Source organism: Carcharhinus amblyrhynchos, chromosome 11, assembly GCF_965287045.1.
Source record: "Carcharhinus amblyrhynchos chromosome 11, sCarAmb.v2.hapA, whole genome shotgun sequence".
NCBI lineage: Eukaryota > Metazoa > Chordata > Chondrichthyes > Carcharhiniformes > Carcharhinidae > Carcharhinus > Carcharhinus amblyrhynchos.
This window is the reverse complement of record NC_137334.1, coordinates 10,943,617-10,964,645: the sequence shown is the minus strand read 5'-3', so window position 1 is coordinate 10,964,645 and position 21,029 is coordinate 10,943,617. Positions and strand designations below refer to the sequence as shown.

The following is a 21,029-nucleotide window of genomic DNA, read 5'->3' as shown; positions in this document are numbered from 1 at the left end:
GATAGTCAAATGCTTTGTTCAAAAGAATAAGCATCTTCATATAAATAAATGACAAAGTTTAACAATAACAATTTGACATAACAGTAATAACCAAGAAAACAGGAGCATTAGTAAAATAAATCTTGCTTATAGATCACCCTCTTGCAGACTGAAAAGCTGACCAAAGCCGGCACATGCTCAGAACCCTCAACTGAAGCCAGTTAAATAATTACATAGGAGAAAGGCTTATAAGAACACTGTAATCAGATGATACCATGTAACAACGGTAGACTGCAAAATGGTCACTGGTTTCCTGCTGCAATTTGGAAAGAGCCCACAGTGTAAATGTTAAGGGTCATGGTGAACTTGATAGTTACAAGCATTGCAGGCCATACCCTGCTTTGAAACTCAAGTTGTGGCTGTGGCAGGTGACACAGTTCAGAGACAATCTTGTTTGTTATGCAAGGATCTCTAATACATTGCTCTTCAGTAAAGTTAATGTTGAACAAGTGCCACCTGAATACCTGCTAAACATATGGCCTTCTGCACAATGCCCTCCTCCTCTCTCTAATGATAACTGTTATGCTCTCAGTTTCTCCCTTTCGCTTGTTATATCAGCAAAATCTTGCTCTCTTTAGATAGTGAATTACTCTGAGCAAGAAAGCACACCAGACAATTAGTAACCCAAAATGATATAGTAGCAACTCACCTCTAACTTCTGCATAATTCATTTAAGTAGAGCTAGAGAGGGGATATTTTTTCCAGACATATGTTGCTAGGCAAGTTCAGCACAAGGCAAGTCATGCACTGGCGCATATCAAAATCACAAAGGCTTCTGCAAGAACTGTAAGGTCCTAATCCAAAAGTATTTTGCAGATGCTTACATAATACTATCAGATATTCCTGATTTCAGTGGTGTAACCTGTAGTAATAACTCACTTCTGACTTTTAATGAACATTGTTATCCAGCCTGCAATATTGCAATTTTAGGAGGCTGATTGGCAAAAATGAACATTGTGGAGTGTGACCCTAGAGTATATTTAAGAAAGATATTTTTTTAATCATGTTGTCTGCAGTTATAAGCAGCTTTGGTTTTTTTCATTGTTGCCAAACCATCTACTTTGAAGTCCTTTTATTGCTGCCTCAAATGTTTATTTTTACTCTGGGCATTATGCAGTGTCTGGGGTTTTATGACCTTTTGCATTGCTATGGGGAAGAATAATTGACAGGTCAGGTGACAGAGGCTTTTTATTTTCAGTTTTGGGCTGGGCTTCAGGCTGCTGTTTTAGTTTAGAAGGTGTTTCAACATTAGACTGAAAAGTAGTGTTTCTATGTTTCTCTTTCCCTGATATTGTAAATTCTGTTGGCTAGCTGGAAGCTCGTCTTCTTGCCTTCCTGGAGTGAAAATTCTGTTGGTGGTTTGCTAGTTAGTAACTAGAGTCTTTCTCTCTTGATGTTTGAGAAGCTATTCTGACTTCAAGCTTGTGTGTGTGTGTGTGTGTGTGTGTGGTCAGTCAAGAAAGCTGCCGAATCCAACCAAAGGACTAAGTTCCAGCATCACGTGGGCATCCAAACAAACTTCCTAAAAACATACACCTGCCACAGGTTTGTTTGGTTGGAACATTTCATATGGTTGTTTTTTTTCTTGCTTGTAATTGGTAAATGTTATTGCGATATGTTAATTGTATTCTAAAATAAAGATGGTTTGATAAAAGCTCCCTAGTGGATCATTTGAATCATACCTGAAGTGAAATATCTCATGCTTACCCTAGCCAAATTCAAACTGCAAAACATCTGATTCAGGCGGAATTCTGGGGTTTCTGATCTGAATTATAACAGGAGTTGAATTGTTAGGCCATATTTTCTGTGAGGATTTATAAAAGCTATCCTCCAAAGTTGGATAGCAACCTACAACTGAAGTTTCAAAAAGGAAATCTATATTGACAAGACATCAGACCACCTAATTTTAGTTGTATTCTGAACTCAACACAAAGGTCAACAACATTTTAATTTAAAATCATCAATCATTGTCTATATTCACTGACTGAAAGCAACTGACACTCTGTTCTGCAAATATTTTTAAGGGTTCTGTGGCATGTGATTAGAAATTTTATTCTGAATATAAATCAAAGCAAAATATAACATTTATATAAGAAGTTGTTTACATTGATTTAATTACATTTTTATGGACTACAGTCAGAATAACCAACATGATGCAGTAAAAGGCTAGATTTGGACCATCAAAATCCTTGATAATTAATCTTATTACATAACATGCATAATTAACAACTGTCATTAATCAATTTTCATTAGCTCATCAGCTTACTTGAAGGCAATGACTATTGCAATCTAAATCTGCTGAGAGGGTTTAGATGCTGACCTTCAGTTCACAGCTGATAACATTTTCCTTACAGCTTTCAGAAAATAATTTGTGTTAGAAGAATTTTGCTAATGTCCATCTAATCCATGTTTAAAAGTTCACAATATATATAACTTTCTTACAAACACTAGGCCCGGAATTCTCCCAAAAAAATTCATGGTGTTTTTTTTAAGTGGGAGTTCACACTAGAATTTCCCACACACTGTGCAATACGGAGGCCACGAGCCTAAATATCGTTAGGTTTCAGGGGCATGGCCTATTCATGCTGGAGAGCCTGAAACCAGCAGACCTCTGTGCATGCGCAGTGACCCCAAAATGTCATCCTCTCGTTTGCTGGCCAGCTCAATCACTGGCCAGCCTCGCAACCCCCACAGTGCTGCCCCTCCAACTCCCTCACGGCCTGATTGCGGCACCCGTCCATTCACAGGCCAGCCCCGAACCCTCTTCCCCCACCGTCCCAGCCCGCCCCATTCTCCACCTCCTCCCCTTCTCTGGCAGAAATGATCCCTGCTCCCCCAACCCATCACGGCAGAACCCCCTTCATCCCAGCAGACCCCCACCCCAGCAGACACCCCCCCTCCACCTTACTTCTCAGCCCGCCCCAATTGCTGGCCTCCCTTCTGCCCCCATTGATTGCAAGGGCAGAGTCACAGCAGGAAAAATTAGTGCAGCGGGATAGGAGGATCGCAGCCTAGAATGTACAATGTAGAAAATGTCAACACTTCTTTCAGTTGATAACAATCTGCAAAGCAGACAGCTGGGATTTTCCCCACCTACACAGGCACTAAAATATAATTGTTTTGAATATTTCTTTGCATCTGGTCTGGAATTTGCTTAATCTTTTTTTTTGTTTTACGTATTCAGTCTTTATTGAAATCTATAAAATGAATTTGAGGTTGCCAGAGAGCTAATGCAGAGCATGTAGCAATTTAGGCCACAAAGGCTTTGTGCTGAGCATTCTGTCCAATTTGGGCCAAGTGGTCAGATTCATCAACATACAGTGTAAATCACTGTGATACAGCCTCTTATAGAATAGAATCATAGAACTCCACAAAGCTTTGTCCTCAGCCCCCTATGATACTTCTGTTGCACTTTGGACTGCATGACTAAATTCAGCTCCAACTCAATTTTCAAGTTTGCTGATGACACCACCATAGTGGGTCGATTTCAAACAATGATGAGATGGAGCACAGGAAGGAGATAGAGAATCTGGTGAAATGATTCAATGATAATAATCTCACCCTCAATGTCAGTAAAATGAAGGAGATAGTTATCGACTTCAGGAAGTGCAGTGGAGGACAAGTCCCTCTACAACAATGGAAATAAAACGAGAGGTTCAAGTTTTTAGGTGTTCAGATTACTAACAACCTGTCCTGGTCCCTCCACTCCAACGTTATAGTTAAAAAAGCCATCAATGCCTCTACTTTCTCAGGAGTCTAAGGAAATTTGGCACGTCTATTATCACTCGCACCAATTTTTACAGATGCACCATAGAAAACATCCTTTCTCGTTGTATCATAGAAGCTCCTGCTTTGACCGTGACCGCAAGAAATTACGAAAGATTGTGAACGTGGCTGAATCAATCACATAAACCAGCCTGCCATCTACTGACTCTGTCTACACTTCCCACTGTCTCGGAAAAGCAACCAGCATAATTAAGGACCCCATGCACCTTGGACATTCTCTCTTCCACATTCTTCCATGGGGAAAAAGATACAAAAGTATGAGGTCACGTCCCAACTGACTCAAGAACAGCTTCTTCCCTGCTGCCATCAGACTTTTGAACAGACCTACCTTATACTTAGTTGATCTTTCCTTACTACCTTGCTATAACTGGAACACTACATTCTACACTTCTCCTTCCCTTCTCCCAATGTACTCTAAGAATGGTATGCTTTCTCTGTATAGCATGCAAGAAACAATACTTTGCACTGTATACCAATACATGTGACAAAAATAAATCAATTAAATTGTTGAGAAGGTGCACCCAATCCAAAGTAGTCTAAATATGGGCTAGAGTTAGAATCACTTTAGTAGATGTTCAGAGCCAATCTTAGCCCCAGGGTATTACTGCAGAAGTTCCCCAGCATAGCATTTTGGGCTTAACAATCTTCAGTTGCTTCATCAATGACCTTCCATCCATCATTATGTCAGAGGTGACAATGTGCACCAGTAGTTGCACAGTGATCAGTATCATTTGCAAAACCTTACACTGATGCAGTCCTGAACAACATTCTGATTTAGACTGATAACTGGCAAGGGACATTCAGACCATTCAAAGACCAGGCAATGACCATCTCCAACAAGATAGAATCTATTCCTCTCCCCTTGATTTCATGGGCATTATCATCGCCGAATCCCCTACCATTAACCTCCCGGACAACTACAATGGCAAGAAGCTTAATTGAACCAATCATTACGACTGTGACCACAAAAGTAGGTTGGAAACCTATTGCATGCTGCTCACCTACTGTCACCGAAGCCCACCTGCCATCTACAAGACCCAAGTCAACAGTATTTTCAAATACTTTTATACTCGCCTAGACGATAACAGCTCCAACAACATTGAGAAAAGATACTAAATGCTTTCCAGGACAAAGCAGCGGGTATAATGGACATCTGTTCGCTCCACCACTTCCACTGGCAGCAGTGTGTACCATTTACAAGAGGCACTGCAACAACTTGACAAGGCTCTTTGACGGTACCTGCCAAGCCAGCAAACTCTGCCATCTAGATGAACCAAGAGCAGCAGATGGAGGGAAATTGTCACCTCCAAGTCACACACCATTCTGACCTGAAAGTACAATGATGCCAATGCAATACAAATTAACCACTAGGTGGCACACTATTTGCACACTCACAAATGCTGCATGTTCAAGTGTAAGTGACAGTTCAGGCAGCTGCCAATAAGAACGATGCAGCTGCTCAATTGTTTGCAGTCAAGCAATGCAATTAACACAAGACCTTGTAACTTTGTGACTCAGGTGAAAGTGCAACCAACTATGACATGGCCAAAATCCAAATAATTAATCATTTATCATGATTAACTAAATTTTGTTTATTTGCGCAAAACACAGAGATGAATGAGAAATAAATGCACAACTCACTAAGAAAATACAGTTTTACTAAAGAGATCTACAATGTTTGGCAGGATAATCAGCGCATTCAGCTCATGAGTGGGAATGGGGTCTGGTTTTATGAAGATGAATCAGATATCTGCATAAAATTACTGCAGCAGGCCTTGAGCCTGCAATCCTCTGATAACATCATGATTTATATCAAAGTCAAATGCCTTATCAATTAGACCACACTGAATCACCAAATGGACCTGACATCTTTTTTCACGCTTCACTGATACTGTCCAATGATGTCATCGCACATGCACAAATTGATAATTGCAGTTGGAATGACATCTCCAGTTGCTCTGTACATGTGCTAACCACTGCACATGCGCAAAGTGGTCGCAGCAATCATTTCAATAGCGGTGGCATCGCACACAGCGAAGTATATTATCAATTATATTATCAAGTATATTGTTGTTGCTGAATTAAAATCCTAGAACGGCTCCCAAACAGCACTCTGGGTGTATCTACACCACATGGACTCAACAGGTAGGTAGATGGCTCACCGCTACCTTCACCATAAATGTTGGCCTTGTCAGCGATGCTCACTTTTCATTAATTATGTTTTTAAAAACCAAACAGTTCTTAAAGTTTCATCACTTCCATTAGATAAAAGAAACTCTTAAATTCACATCAGTGTTTTACTGAATGGTGTTATTAAAACACAAAAGGCTCTGTTCTACAGGATTTATTTTTTCATGGGCAGCCAATATCAAAGGTCTTACATGAAGTAAGGAAAACTATAGGTTGACAGGGAGCTTTTTTTTAGTGCAATTTTCAATTTAAGGAATATGTCATCTTAATCCAACAATTTAGGGAAGAGTTGCTTTATTTCACAAAACCTGCTCCTTCCATCTCTAATTTTTCTATTACGCTGAGCTGAAATTGATCCATCAAGTGTGAGTGATGATTGTAGCTACTTCATAAATACAAGCAGAAATTAACTACCAATCTTTTCTGTTCCCATTGACTGCTGAAACATATATATTTCTTTCATTTGCTATTATAGTGTGCATTTTCTAGATTATTCTCATTTATTTGTTCCTCATATTTTGTATACGTCAACTGAGAACAACATAGTACGTATACCCTCTAGAATATTGTTTTTCATGCAGAACTTTTGTAATCCAAATGTAAGTGGCCAGAATTTGAAGCCTTAGTCAGATATACCAGTGTTGTAGCCGCAATCATACAAAATTAATGAGCAGGAAAATATTAGCTTTTCCATTAAGCCTTCCCCTACCCATAACAGTTGAGACATCAAGCCTCGATACTTCCTATCCTCCACTTGCATCTATTTAATCTCATTAGAAAGGCAAATTAATCCAGCTAATAATGGAAGGAAACATGGAAAACTCCTCTTTAACACATCCTAGGCTCACTGATCCTCACTTTACAAACTGCCAAACCACTTGATGAGGTGAGTGTGACTGCCTTTGACATCAATATCTCATTTGATGAGTGCGGTACCAAGGAAATGGAGTGAAACTGAAGTTAATGGGGAACTTGGCTGGAGTTAACATAGCAGAAAGGAAGATGATTGTGGCTGAAGGAGTCAATCATCTCTGCTCTAGGACATCACTGCAAGATTTCATCAGGGCAATATCCAAGGCTCAACTATCTCGAAGTATTTCATCAAATACCTTCCTCCATTATAAGACCATACCTACCAGGTGTTTGCTGATGACTTCACAGTGTTTGACACCTTTCACAATTTTTCAGATGAAGAAGCAGTCCATTCCCACATTTCAGCATGACTTGGACAAAATCCAGGCTTATATTGATAAGTAACAAGTAATATTAGTGCCATACGAATGTCAAACAATGATCATTTCCATTTTTTACTGACTAGAATGCCCATTTTGCACCCGCAGGTTCCTGACAGAATTGAAATGAAATCTGAATCAAAGAACAGTTCTGGATAATGGAATGGAACATGAAATGGGCAATTCCCAACATATGGTAAAGGAAAATAAAAGAATAGTAATCAATCGCATGATTTATCAATCACTATATATTAATTGATAAATAAGTAAGGTTTCCAAAGGTAATTAGTTCTTACAGAATGATATATTGTACGTGAAAGGCAAGTTTGACACTGTATGCAACATTTGTAAATCAGTGGTTTTTGAAAATCTATTAGATTGGTGTTAGCACATATCAACTACTGTCTTATTTTCCACTGTATCTGTCATCTTAACTGGAAAATAAAACTGAATGCATAAATATTATTCCTGTTCATCGTCTACCCTGAACTTTTATACTTACTTGTCATTTGACTTATTTGCTAGTAAAATAACTGAGCTTTGATTTCAACACAATCGAAAAAGTAACATGAAAACTTTCTTACTGAACACTAATACAAATGACAATGATTCCAAGGCATATTTGCTGCAATATTCTCAACAAAATATGTACTGAATTCAAGAGAGAATCCTGGAGGCATACAATTTATTTTTCAATAATCTGCACGTATACATCAATCAACCCAAATTGTATGATTTCTTTATATTAATCAATGCAATCATACACAAAATACAAATTAAACCACCACGAATATTATTCTCTATTTCTTAAAGTATTGTCCATGTTTTTTCATGGGTTCAGCTACCTATAGCACTAATTTTGTATAAAATAGCTTAGAAAGGAAACAACTCTCCCAAACTGAAATTGATATTGTATTTTTCATTCAATAAATGTCCTTGAAATATAAGACAAAAACCATATATACTCCATTTAGTAAGAAGTAACGAAGTTGGTAGAAGGAAATTAAGAGGGGTGGGAGGAGGTTCATGTGGAGCATAAGCACCACATGAATCTATTGAGTGAAATGATCTGTTTCTCAGATATGAATACTTTGTAATGAATCCTTAAGTCAATGAACAATCTTTTGTGTTATAGTACTATTACAAAGCTTTACAGTAATCATTGGAATGGATTTCAACATATAGATCTCATGGCAGCAAAGATAATGTCAAGTTGGCACAAATAGATGATTAATAAAAACTTAAAAATATGAGCAAGTTACAAGGTACAAAAATTCTAGAATATAAAAATAAGCAATTCCAAAGTATCATTTATATCTGGCTACCTGTAACTTCAAATAGCAACAACTTGTGTTATTAATATTTTCAGGGACATAATCTTCAAAATATGCGACAGTTTTCTTTTACATTTTAAAATATGTTTGCCAGAGGTTGGCAATATTTTAAAGCAAATATTATTTAAACATTTGATTTCGGTTATATTAGTGTCAATCTTAAGTTGTCACATATAGTTTTTGGCAACAAAATTGTCCATCACATACTTATAAACAGACTATGCCTTCTGCTTTTGTTGCTGCAAGATTAAAAGTCTTGCAATTATACATATAAACATACATATTTTATGAAAAACATTTTCGACGCACACTCCACTGAATTGGGTGTTGAACTTTAAAAGGACTGCTAGAGGCCAAGTTTCAAAATGTATTTTTGTGGGGTCAAGAGGGATAGTTCTGCTCGCTGACTGCCTATTCGTCCTCTCCTTCCTGAATCCACTTTCCCAACAACCAGCTTTGTGCAAACTTTGGTCAATTTTCTGCCATTCAAAAAGTGGCAACCTGAGTTTGGCACCTCTATCAGTAAAATTGGAATGTAGGCAAAATCTGAAAAAGCACTTTATGCTGACACTAAAAATCCCCCTCCCAAATCTATCTTACAGTATCAAAATAAATGCTGTTCAGTGAGCATTTCTTAATATATAAACAATGTTACTTACCAGCTCACTGCCAGCTCATGTACTTTCATAATCTTCGTCATTTTGCATCCACCTGATCTAAGCAAATTACTAGGAGAGCTTTTCATTTGAGCAAGGTATGGGTTCACTCTTGTGTCAATTGGAAATTCTGAATCCTATTAATCAAAAAGGAATAAATTAATTTTCTTGTTCTCCAGAATGATTGTTTTCTAGAAAATAGACAGTAAAAGTAATGGCAAAGAATTGTCCTGCTGATAATTAACTTTGAACAGTATACTAAACACAACCAAAATCAATATTTTCACCATACTCTATGACTACAAACACAGAATTTTATTGAATGCAATCCTGAGAGCCACCAACGTACTTTTGCACTTTCATCTACAAATTACCATATCACTTTGTGCTGTTGTTAAGTACACTGCTAACAATAGATCAAAGCTAAGCATGCCAACATGCATCAATGTCAAGGAAGGTGACCAGCCGTAAGAAAATGCCATTTTTCATACAGTCCTCAAATACAAACAAAACTAGTTTTATTGACCCACTTAATATTTCACCACAGTTCCAGAATTGTCCTTGTTTTCAATTAAACCAAAACTCAATTTCTTCAGAATGCTTTCATCTGATATCTAGAAACTCTGAAGTGAAGCAGTCTGAAGAAATTAAACTAACACACAGCACTGAACACAAAAAAAACCTGAAGCTATTGTGACTATAGTGTGGCTTTAAGGAATGTGTTTTAGTCATGTTTCTGTGTGGGATGTTTCTAGCAGTCTCTTCCAGTTTATCAGCGTCATTCCGCCTTTAGCCAGTATCCTGTACTGTTACTGCAGCAGTGTAATTGCTTAATCTGAACTAATGTTGTTCTTGGTGTTCTCCTGGGATTTCGCAGAGTGGGGTTTGATTGGGATGATTGACAGGGGGGCACACTTAGGTTTACACAGAATATTCAAATTTAGATGCAGTTTTTGAGTTGGGAGAGAGCAGTTTCTCTCTTTTCCCCTCTCTGAAGTTGGAAACTGGAATCTGCTAGAAGTTTCTGTCTTGGAGGTTCTGCTATATGAGAGTAGGTTTCTCTCTGAGAGTTGCTGTTTTGGAAGCTGTAGAGAGAGAGGCACCTGTTTCTGTCTCTGAAGTCTGGAGACTGGGAGCTGCCAGCGACTAAGATACCACTCTGAAGACTGACTGTTTTGAGGCTACTCTGAAAACTGCTCTCTGGATCTCAGTCCAGAAGTGTTAAAAGGCTGAAAATCCAGCATCACATTAGCATCATAGTTTTTGTGCTATCTAATTCTGAAGAAGGGTGTATTCCATGGACTATTGCTTTCAATTGGAGCAACAAGGATAGCTAGATGTTAAGGATTATACTTTGCCATCTTGAAGTATTTTATTTGGTAAAAGATATGCTAATTCTTTTTGTTACATTGTAACTGTGTTCTTAGACAAAATGTGTGTTGATAAAAGCTTCCTAGTGGATCATTTGAATCAAACCTGGAGTGAAACACCTTATACACACCCTAATGCCAAAATCACATGCAAACGTTGCAGTCTAGGCTAACTGCACAATACACCTTGGAGTTTCTTGTCTGGGCCTCAACAAATGTGTAATGTGAATGTGTAAATGGATTTCTATGATCCCACATTTTCAAATTTGTGAATGGTTAATTGACATAAAAATACAATTTGCTGTTTTTCCTGTGACACAACTGTTATACTATTTCTGTCTAATGTCATCCTTCTACATGCAAGACCCATGATGGGGAAATTCAGTTTATACCAAAAAAAACATTACAAATAGTTACAGCAGACAATACAGAAGCAATTTTATGACCTTACCGCACCTGTCACAGATGACGCCAATCCCAGAAAATAGCGTGTGGGTCTTAAAGTCGATTTTGCACCCAACACCAAAGAGTTTGCATTTGTCCTGGTCCCTTTCTAATGGCACAATCTGGACCAAACCCAGAGAGAGTGCAAGGCCGATTAGCATGTTTAAAGTAGCATTTAAATATTCTTAGTTCATTTGACACCGGATTCTCCTAGCTCCTTGCATCTTCCAACCTTTGGATGCGGCAGATCGGCGAGAATCATTACTGGTCTCTACTCGCGGAGACCAGGCATGATGGGCATGTTGGGGGAGCTCAGAGGCCACTGAAGTCCCCAGGTTGTTGGGGACATGTGTGGGCAGTGCCCACCTGGCACACTGAAAGGGCCAGGGCAGTGTCAAAGGAGTGCGGCCTGTTGGCGTGGAGCCAGAGATATGCCTAGGGCAACATGACAAGGGCAACGTGATGAGGGTGACAGGAAGTGGAGAGGCTATGGAGGGAGGGCAATCCAGGGGAGAAGCATGCCACCAATTGTGTGAGGGGGGGGATCCCCAGAGGGAATCTCAAAGTACACTGTGAGATAAGGATGTACTTCCAAATCCAGCCTCTCCCAAACCAGTACACAACTCAACACTCTCCCAAGAAATGATGGAATATGGGATGATTGTGGTCCAGACTGCACCTGACAGGCTGGCATGGATCACTCCAGTTTTCTCAACATTATGACACTTAGAGTGAAATTTTCCCAAAATGTTCCCAAAATTTTCTCAAAGTGTCATAATGGTGAGAAAACTGAAGCTTTCTATGCCAGTGTCTTAGGTGTGCTCCACTTCACAATCTATCAACAATGGAAGTGGAATGAAAGAGTCTCTATGCGAATCGTATCATTATGGAGGCTTCAGGCATGCGATGCACTGGAAGTAGACATAATTATGCATCATTAAGCAGGCAGAGCTCCATTTAAGCACTAATGATGCACTCAGTCAGTCACATCAGGAAGATGGCATCTCGTAGAGCAGTGCCACAATTTGCAGAGGGAAAGCTGGGACAGCTTCTGAATACCGTGAAGAGGAGGGCCATCTTTTCCCCCCGATATGGTCGGGCCGGGAATATGGCTTATGAAGAAGAAGTGACAGTAGCTGTATGTGCTTGCGCACTGGCAAGGAAGACTGACGCCCAATGCCAGCAGGGGTGAGTGTCTATCCCGTTCCGGCATCAATCCCAAAAATCAGGCCTGGAATGTCCACGTTGGTTCCACATTGATTCATTTCCTGACAACTGCAGCCTTCCAGTACACGTCCACCTAGCAACTGCCTCCAACTCTCTGGCATCGTCCCATCACAACCCTTGCCTACCAAGGCACAATACCGAAAAGCATCACCCAATTGCCCTCACTCCCAACCCTCTCCCCACCCCCATGCCCTTCCAGCCAACAGGCTTTCAATCCCCCAGGTTGTCCCCGTAGGAAAACACAGCCCATGACAGGAGGGAGCGGAGGTGGGTCCCCAAGCTCCATCTCCTTACGCCATTTGAGTAGTGTGCCATGGAGCTATTGGGGTAGGCCCAGGAAGAGCTGTGACTGATAGTCAGGTTAGGGTGTGCCACGAAAATAAGGAGCCATAAAACCTTCATTCATATGACCTTTCTCAAGTAAGCAATCTGCCCAGATACTCGTCCTTCCCTTGCACTGAACCATATATCTTCTTTTGCTGGAAACAAACCTGATGACGGCAAACCATGAGGAGTTGGTATCCCCTGTACCCCTGTGCGACCCCTGGCCATACAACAGAAGAATGCCCCGAGGAAACTTCAGAGGAAGATTCTACAGAAACCTATGAAGAAAGCACCTACTAGCCAACACAGGTATCACACACAACAGTAGCGCTGATATAATTATCTCAGTGAGATATGTTTGTGAATAAAGGATAGGATCCTGGGTGAATAAACAACCTCCTGACTCCCCAGAGTTTGTCCACCACTAGTCTCCACTTGCCTAGATGAATGCAGATCCAACAACACTTAGGAAGCTTGACACCATCTAGGACAAAGTAGCCCAGTCCCCCCACCACTGACAAACAGTGGCAATTGTGCATACAAGATACATTGCCGAACACACCAATGTTCCTTAGGCAGCAGCTTCCAAACCCATGACCACTACCATCTAAAAGGACAAGCGCAGCAGATTCCTGGAAACACCACAACCTGGAGGTTCCTCTCCAAGTCACTCATCACCTTGACTTGGAAATATATCGCCGTTCCTTCACTGTCACTGGGTCAAAATCCTGGATTTCCCTCCCTTTCAGCACTGTGGGTCTACCTATAATTCAGAGGTTGCAGTGGTTCAAGAAGGCAGTTCACTACCACCTTCTGAAGGATAACTAAGAATGGACAATAAATACTGCCCTAGTGAGCAACACCCACACCCTGTAAATGCACCTTTAAAAAAACAGCTATGCTGTCCGACAAACTGTTCAGAGGAAGGGATAACAATCTCTATTGTGCCTTACTGCCGATAAAGACTGGTATTAACCCAACTAAGTCTAATGTTGCCAAAGCAATCTATATGAGTGTTAAAATTTGGCAAAAGGAACAAAACCATTTTTTGAAGACCAAACTTGAAATAACTTTTATATGATTAATGTCTATACAATTTATACAAATAATCTCCAGATTTCAGATTGAAGCCCATATAATTTGTGAAATATGTGCATAGACAAAAACCACACGTACATGCATATCTACCTTTGGATTCCCTGTCACGCTTCTCACTAATGCTTTGAAATGGAATCAAACCATATGATTACTACTGATTACTGCTCTGCTGAGTGTGTCCTGTTGCTTTAAAGCTAATGGTTGTCAAGAGAGACATCTTGAGATCGATCAGTGATTAATTGCTATTGGCAAAAGATTTTTGCATATTAACAAATGATTATGAATTCCTAGCTCTAGATTAATACTGATACATATGTAATAGGGGTTCCCTTCATAAAGAAAGCACTAGCAAGCAATTCCCAGCGTGCTTTCATTTGCAATTTTAATTCTCTCAAAGTCAGAGGTTGAACATTAGAAGGATTCTGGAGAAGCATTGATCAAGTGCTACGTGAAACAGCTATCAATTAGGCAGAAAAATAAAAGAATGCATCTGGACAACACTGGATTACAAAGTAGAATAAGGGATTACATAGGATTTACTGCATAGAAACAAACCATTCAGTCCAACCAGTCTCGATCAGTGTTTATCTATTCGAGTCTCCATTTATCTTTCCTCAACTAAATCTACCTTCGCAAATGTCCCTCTGTTCCATTCTCCATCATTTGCTTGCCTAACTTCCACTTAAACACCTTTACTATTTACTTCAACCACTCTCTGTGGTAACGAGTTCCACATCCTCACCATCCTTATATTTCTTATTGGATTTCTTTGTGACTATCTTATGTTGATGACATCCACTTATGCTCTTTTCCAAAAGGGGAAACGTTCTTCATCCTTCCAGTCTATCAAAATATTTCATAATTTTGAAAACCTCTTATAAGGCCACTTCTTAGCCTTTTGTTCGCAAGGCAAAAGATACCCAACCCAGTGTATAAATATTTTCCTGATATGTATGAACATATATTTCTGATATAATCCTTGTAAATTTTCTATGCATCTTTTCCAGTGTTTCTATATCTCTTAATACGACAACCAGAACTGAACACCGTACTTAAGTGTTGTCTTACAGGTTCTATACAGTTTAGCATAACCTTTCAATTGTATTCCTCTCAAAATAAAACATAATGCTTGGCTTGCTTTTTAAAAAATTTAAAATGTTTACTGGATGCTGTATTTGTACCTTGAGATGTCTTTGTTCTGGTATTCCACTTGTAGCACTTCCTTTCAAAATATGCAGCCTCACATCTACATACGTTGAACTTTGGGGACAGGATTTTCATCAGGTGATGGAAGTGGGATTGTAGTTAGGAATGCCAAAACCTGAGAATTTTTGCCACTAATTTCAAATTTGCTGTGCCTTCCTGCGCTGCTTTTTCATGGGTCAGAAAAGTTCTGAGGCACGGCTTTGCACTTATCTCTTCTAAGAATTGGAAAAAATTAAAATTTCCCATTGGTGTCGAAATGATCATTTATCTCATTGCGGTTACAGATTTACAGGATTAATAGTCACACAAGTTTAAAAACCACACAAGCTGAAAAAAAAGGTCTTCTTATAAGAGGCTTCACAGACTATTAGTCTGGCAAAGTGCATAAATCAGACATCTGTAACTGGAAAATGGGAGTGATCCACAGATGCAGAAACTAGCTGTACTATGAAGTTTTCATGTTGATTGGACATTATAATGAAGTAGGCATAAAGTGATTGTAATTTGGTTTATGCTGATTACTTGTAATCGATCTTAAAAACTATAATTGCCTTTGTATCTTTGAATACAACACTCTGGCTAGCGACAGGGATGTGAACTGTAACTTCCCAGCATCCTTGCTATATCTTGTATTTAAACAGCTAAGAGAATTCTGTGACTTGTCTGGTTACTTGAAGGGTAAAGGTGTGATCAATTAAAAGGCTGACATCAAAGTCCACAACAACAGTAAGGAAACTTTTTATGAAATACTCCTACAGGTTTAAATTCCTTTAATCCGCAATCATTTGCAATCTTTCTCTGCAGCTCCATCAATTCATTTTGTTGAAATATGTGACTTAAAATCAGAATTTGAAAACATGGATTATCAACTTTCGTAGGAAAGTTTATTCCTGAACAAAATTACTTTCCATCAATTGCTTTCGATTTGCTGCAAATTCACTAAAGTATAATACTAAAATCACTAGACCTTCACATAATAACTTCAAGGTAATAGGGAACTGAAATATTAATTATCATGTAATTACAAACCATAACCAAGAGATCAGTTGGCCCCAAAGAGATCCCGTAATTAACCTTGTAATATTACTGATCACTTTTCTGTTGTTTCATGACAGTCAAAATCACCTCCCTTTTCAGCAGTCTTCTAAACAGTTACTTTTAAAATCAAGTCACCAATGCAAGACAAAAATCATGCTACTTGAATACAGACAAAATATGTGTAATTTTGAAAACTTCCATCAGATCACACCTTCTGGCTTTAGTTCCCTGGAGCAAAGAACCCCAACCAGTTCAGTCTTTGCTGATAGCTACAATTTCTCAGCATGTAAATTTTTATTGCACTATGCTGCTTCCATACCCTTATTATAACAAGATGACCAAGCCAAAATGCAAGAAGCTTGAAAATAGTCAGCTAGCCTAGTGAGCTACGTAAGGGTCTATATTTGGGTCTCAGCTCTTTGCAACCTTTGTCAACAACTTTCATGAAGGACTGAGAGTAATATATCCAGGTGGGAAAATAAGCTGTAAGGAGGAAGCAAAAAGGCTGCAAGTGGATATAAACAGTTGGTGAGGGGTAGGAACATGGCATATGGAATGCAATGTGGTGGTATTTGAAGTGATCCATTTGTTAGAGAAAATATAAAACAATACTTTTATATAATGAGAGACTGTAAAATATTATTATTGAGGGATCTGGGTGTCCTTGTACATGAGTCAAAGAAAGTTTACATGCAGGTACCGCATGCAGTTAGGAAGTTAAGTACAATGTTAGCTTTTATTACAAAGAGATTTGAGGATGATGGTAAATAACTCTTTGTACCATTATAATCGAGTCTTAGTGCGACCAGCCCACACCGTTCCATGAGGCAGTACCAGGGGCAGTGTCCATATACTGCCCGGGTGTGAACCTCTCCCCCTGCGTGATGCCTTCTGGCAAGTTCTGCCCACAAGGTGCATACCATGGGAAACCTGTCATAACTCACATTGATGTGAGGAATAATGTAACAGGGAGGATTATCAGGCTGACAGGCCCAATAATCAGATGCAAATTTATTGTAATAGGGTTCCTGACATTGAATGTCAAGATTCCCGTTACTTCACCCCCTTTACATCAGGGCAAAATGCAATTTGGTCCTCTTATAGGATTTTCTGCCCCCATTGCTAATCCCGTTTGACAAAATGAAAAACGAAAGTGGAAAATCAGCCCAACTCTTAACATGCACATTTCAAATATTGTGATGATGCTTTCATGATCTGTGAATCTTCAGACTTGTATAAGGATTTCCTTACACACCTTAAAGCACACATCTGCGCTCCAATACATGGTTGAGATAATAGCTGAGAAATCCACTAATGGATTCTCCACTACTGTGTACTGGAAGCCTACCTTTCACTGATTGATGTGTGTGTTGAATTCATAAAACTCCACATGCTCCCAGATTGGCCTTATTAGCAATATCGTAAATAGGGCCACTTGTTCACCTTGGAAGCTGAACACAGAAATAGAGGTCATCAAAGCTTTCATGTAGGACAATGGCAATCCTAATTAGATCATTATTTGCTGTGTATTGCGCAAATGCAAATATAAAAATTTTAAAACAGGTTGAGCAAGCTGTTTCACACTACACTATGCAATGGTAACTGTTAACATATTACTAATCAAAATGTGGCAATCACTTTGTTGAAAGAATTGGCAGTAAAACCTGTATCATTGGTTGTATTATAAATAGACACAGTTGCAAGACTCTGCAGTTGAGTTTGTACATCTGCAGTTCTGAAATAGAGACTGACAAAAAGACAGCTTGACGTTAAAGACAAGTGTGAAGTGATTCTTCCACCACAACCATTTATTGTGAGTAACAATGTTGCAGAGGATGAGCCTTAAGCTTGGTGACTGACTGCTGTATGTGAAGCCGTTTTGTCTCAGTCCTCTGTGGGAAACAGGTGTAATGTTGCTGACAACTTAAGTTGCAGAATGGCGGAAGGATAGTGCTAAATTGCAAGTTTTGACTATCTACCTATTTTTTCTGACTTGAACCATATCAGCAATGGAAAGCTTAAGTAGAAATGTGGACCTGAGTTACTTCCATACCCTAAAAGTAGTAAGGTATGGCATTAGCATTATTGTTTTCACCCAAAAGGTAAGATCAGGAGTAAGGTATTTTCAGAATGGAAACCACCCATCAAGTGATGTGGAAGGAAAGCTATGGAAGTTGAACAAGTGTATAGTACTTTTCCGTGAGATCTGTTCTTTTGAAAATGAGTTGAGCTCCTTATATGCCTGCAGTTTGAAGTAGAAGCTTACAATAAAACAGCTTGAACCTGAAGTGATTCTTCCATCTCAACCATTTATCATGATTAACCTCAACCATGTTTTGGAGCACAGAATGTGTGCTTTAAGGTGTGTAAGAAAATCCTTATACAAGTCTGAAGATTCACAGATCATGAAAAGCATCATCACAATATTCAAAATGTGCACGTTAAGAGTTGGGCTGATTTTCCACTTTCGTTTTTCATTTTGTCAAACGGGATTAGCAATGGGGGCAGAAAATCCTATAAGAGGACCAAATTGCATTTTGCCCTGATGTAAAGGGGGTGAAGTAACGGGAATCTTGACATTCAATGTCAGGAACCCTATTACAATAAATTTGCATCTGATTATTGGGCCTGTCAGCCTGATAATCCTCCCTGTTACATTATTCCTCACATCAATGTGAGTTATGACAGGTTTCCCATGGTATGCACCTTGTGGGCAGAACTTGCCAGAAGGCATCACGCAGGGGGAGAGGTTCACACCCGGGCAGTATATGGACACTGCCCCTGGTACTGCCTCATGGAACTGTCTGGGCTGGTCGCACTAAGATCCGATTATAATGGTAACAAGAGTAGTATTTTCTACTAGTAGGACTAGTGAGCTGTTCTGTCTACCACACAATTTAGCAATGCTCTGTATGAATTTCAATACCTGTGGTATGCCAAGTATATAGTCCCAATGATTGGCTGATCAAATTAACCAATATGTTCTTCCAGCTGCCTATAATAGACCATACGTAACAAGCACATGCTTGCAAAACTCAAAACAAAACGTCTGCCATTGGGTGTGATTCCATGCTGAACAATCCTGAGTGGACTAACAGTACACAAACAAGCAATTTAAGATAATCAGTTGAGCTCACAACATGGCTCATTTACATTTGGAGTGGCATACATTAATACATGAGGACCCAGTCATTGTAAACAAAAGGAATACATTTGAGCCTTGTACTTTTTTGAATTATCTGGAAGCATGGGGAGTCTTGTTGCCTTCTCCGTGGTGTTTGGAGCAGGTGAGAAGGGGTGCAATGACACCTCCCTTTTCCCACTCCACATTTGGTTACAGCAGAGAATTTGAATTTTAAAAGGACACTGTATTGCCAATTCAGTCTAGAAATAGAAAATAGGAGTAGGCCCTTCGAGTCTGTTCCACCATTCGCTAAGATCATGGCAAATCATCAAATTCAATATCTTGATTCTCCCTGCAACCCCCCCCCCATATCCCATGATCCCTTTATCCCCATGAGCTATATTTAGTTTCTACCTGAAATCACTCAATGTTTTGGCCCCAATTACTTTCTGTGGTAGTGCATTCTGCACACTCATCATTATCATTCTACATATGTACTTAACCTGCACAATTTGTAAGAATTATGCTAGACATGAGTTATGGGGTAGTTGCTCTAAAATCACTCAGTTAAAAATAATTAAAACATATTAACTGCAAAGTAATGGGTTAATGTCCAAGTTAACAAGACCATGATGATATTAATGATGTTTGAATGACATCAGTTCTCAGATGACCAAGAGAGCTAGGTGAAGAATATTCTGCGTCCTGTTTTCCCCGAGGTCTTTGTAAATAGTTCTTTTAAAATTTTGAAGTTCAACTATATCAACCATCTCAAGAATGTCAAAAGGAAAGCAAAGCCTCATCATTCAGGAAGACTAAAAATTATGTTATTACTAAAAACTTTCTAAAGCTTAGCAACAATGTTTGAGGCATTAACAACATACAAATATGTCCTACTAATGCATTTAAACACACGCACAAAATCCAAGAAGCGGAAAGCAAAGCAACTTTATAGAGTATCACATGTTAATCCTGTTAAAATGCAGATAAAAATGGAAAGTCAATCAGGGTTCACTGATTGTATCTGGAGGGATTGGTTCTCAACTGAAGTGGTTACTTTTCATTGTTGTGATTGGTATGCTCCTTTTTCTCCTGGAAACACTAGTGGAAGTCCAATGATTTTTTAGTAGAGTCTCTGTCTGTTGTAGGAATAGGACATAATTAAAGATCGGCAAAACAGAGTTCAAAATTTAAATGGATTGTTGTAGAGAGGGAGGTGAAAGACAACCACCCATACAAAAAGCTCTGTGTCACTTCTCCAGCTTGGTCAACAGTAATTCAGAAACTAGTTGTAAATTTCAGAAGAACGTTCTGATCAGCCCGTTTCTGGAATTTATTTTTAACTATTGTGTATTTTTACAGCTGAAGTGACTAAGTTTTAATATTCCAACAACTAATTTCTAATGGTTTGTTCCTCTAGGGAGGTGAGTGTTTGCTGAGATCTACATTGACCCTACGTCTCCATGAAATGGAATGTGGCTACATACATGCAAATGGGCAGGCATTTTAAGTAAGAGTCTTTGTGTTTCAGTGAAATATCCTTTTATAAAAATGTGAAACTTACTACTGAAATATTAAATTAGTATTCCATGTGAAACATCTTTGTGACAGTGGTAATGCTTTATTCAATCCCAGAGTCAACTTGTCAACCTGTCAACCAATCAGCACACTTTTCTCCTTGCTGTGATTGTATAAAATTTGGCATTCTCGCATTTGTCCTGAAGACTGCAAGACAAAAAAACTTCAGCAACTCATCTCTCTTTTCAGCAATATTCAAGAAATATAACATTCTTATGGAACTTGACAAATTAAATGCTTTCAAGACTGAGAAATCTAGATCTAGAGGTCACACAGTCAGAATAAGGAGTAAGCTATTTTAGACTGAGCTGAAGAGTAACTTCTACACAAGGGGATATGAATTCTCCACTTCAGACAGCTATGATTACTCAGTCACTGAATAC

The 21,029-nt window shown here is 39.0% G+C and overlaps 1 protein-coding gene across 2 annotated transcripts in view; it reads right to left on the bottom strand.

Moving 5' to 3' along the window:
* Nucleotides 1–21,029, bottom strand: part of spag16 (sperm associated antigen 16) — an 846,000-nt gene that overhangs the window by 702,792 nt on the left and 122,179 nt on the right. For both annotated transcript variants that reach the window (XM_080198174.1, XM_080198175.1), the window contains one exon: nucleotides 9,241–9,374. In XM_080198174.1, the coding sequence (XP_080054300.1) occupies nucleotides 9,241–9,374 (134 nt within the window). The remainder of the gene's footprint in view (nucleotides 1–9,240; nucleotides 9,375–21,029) is intronic.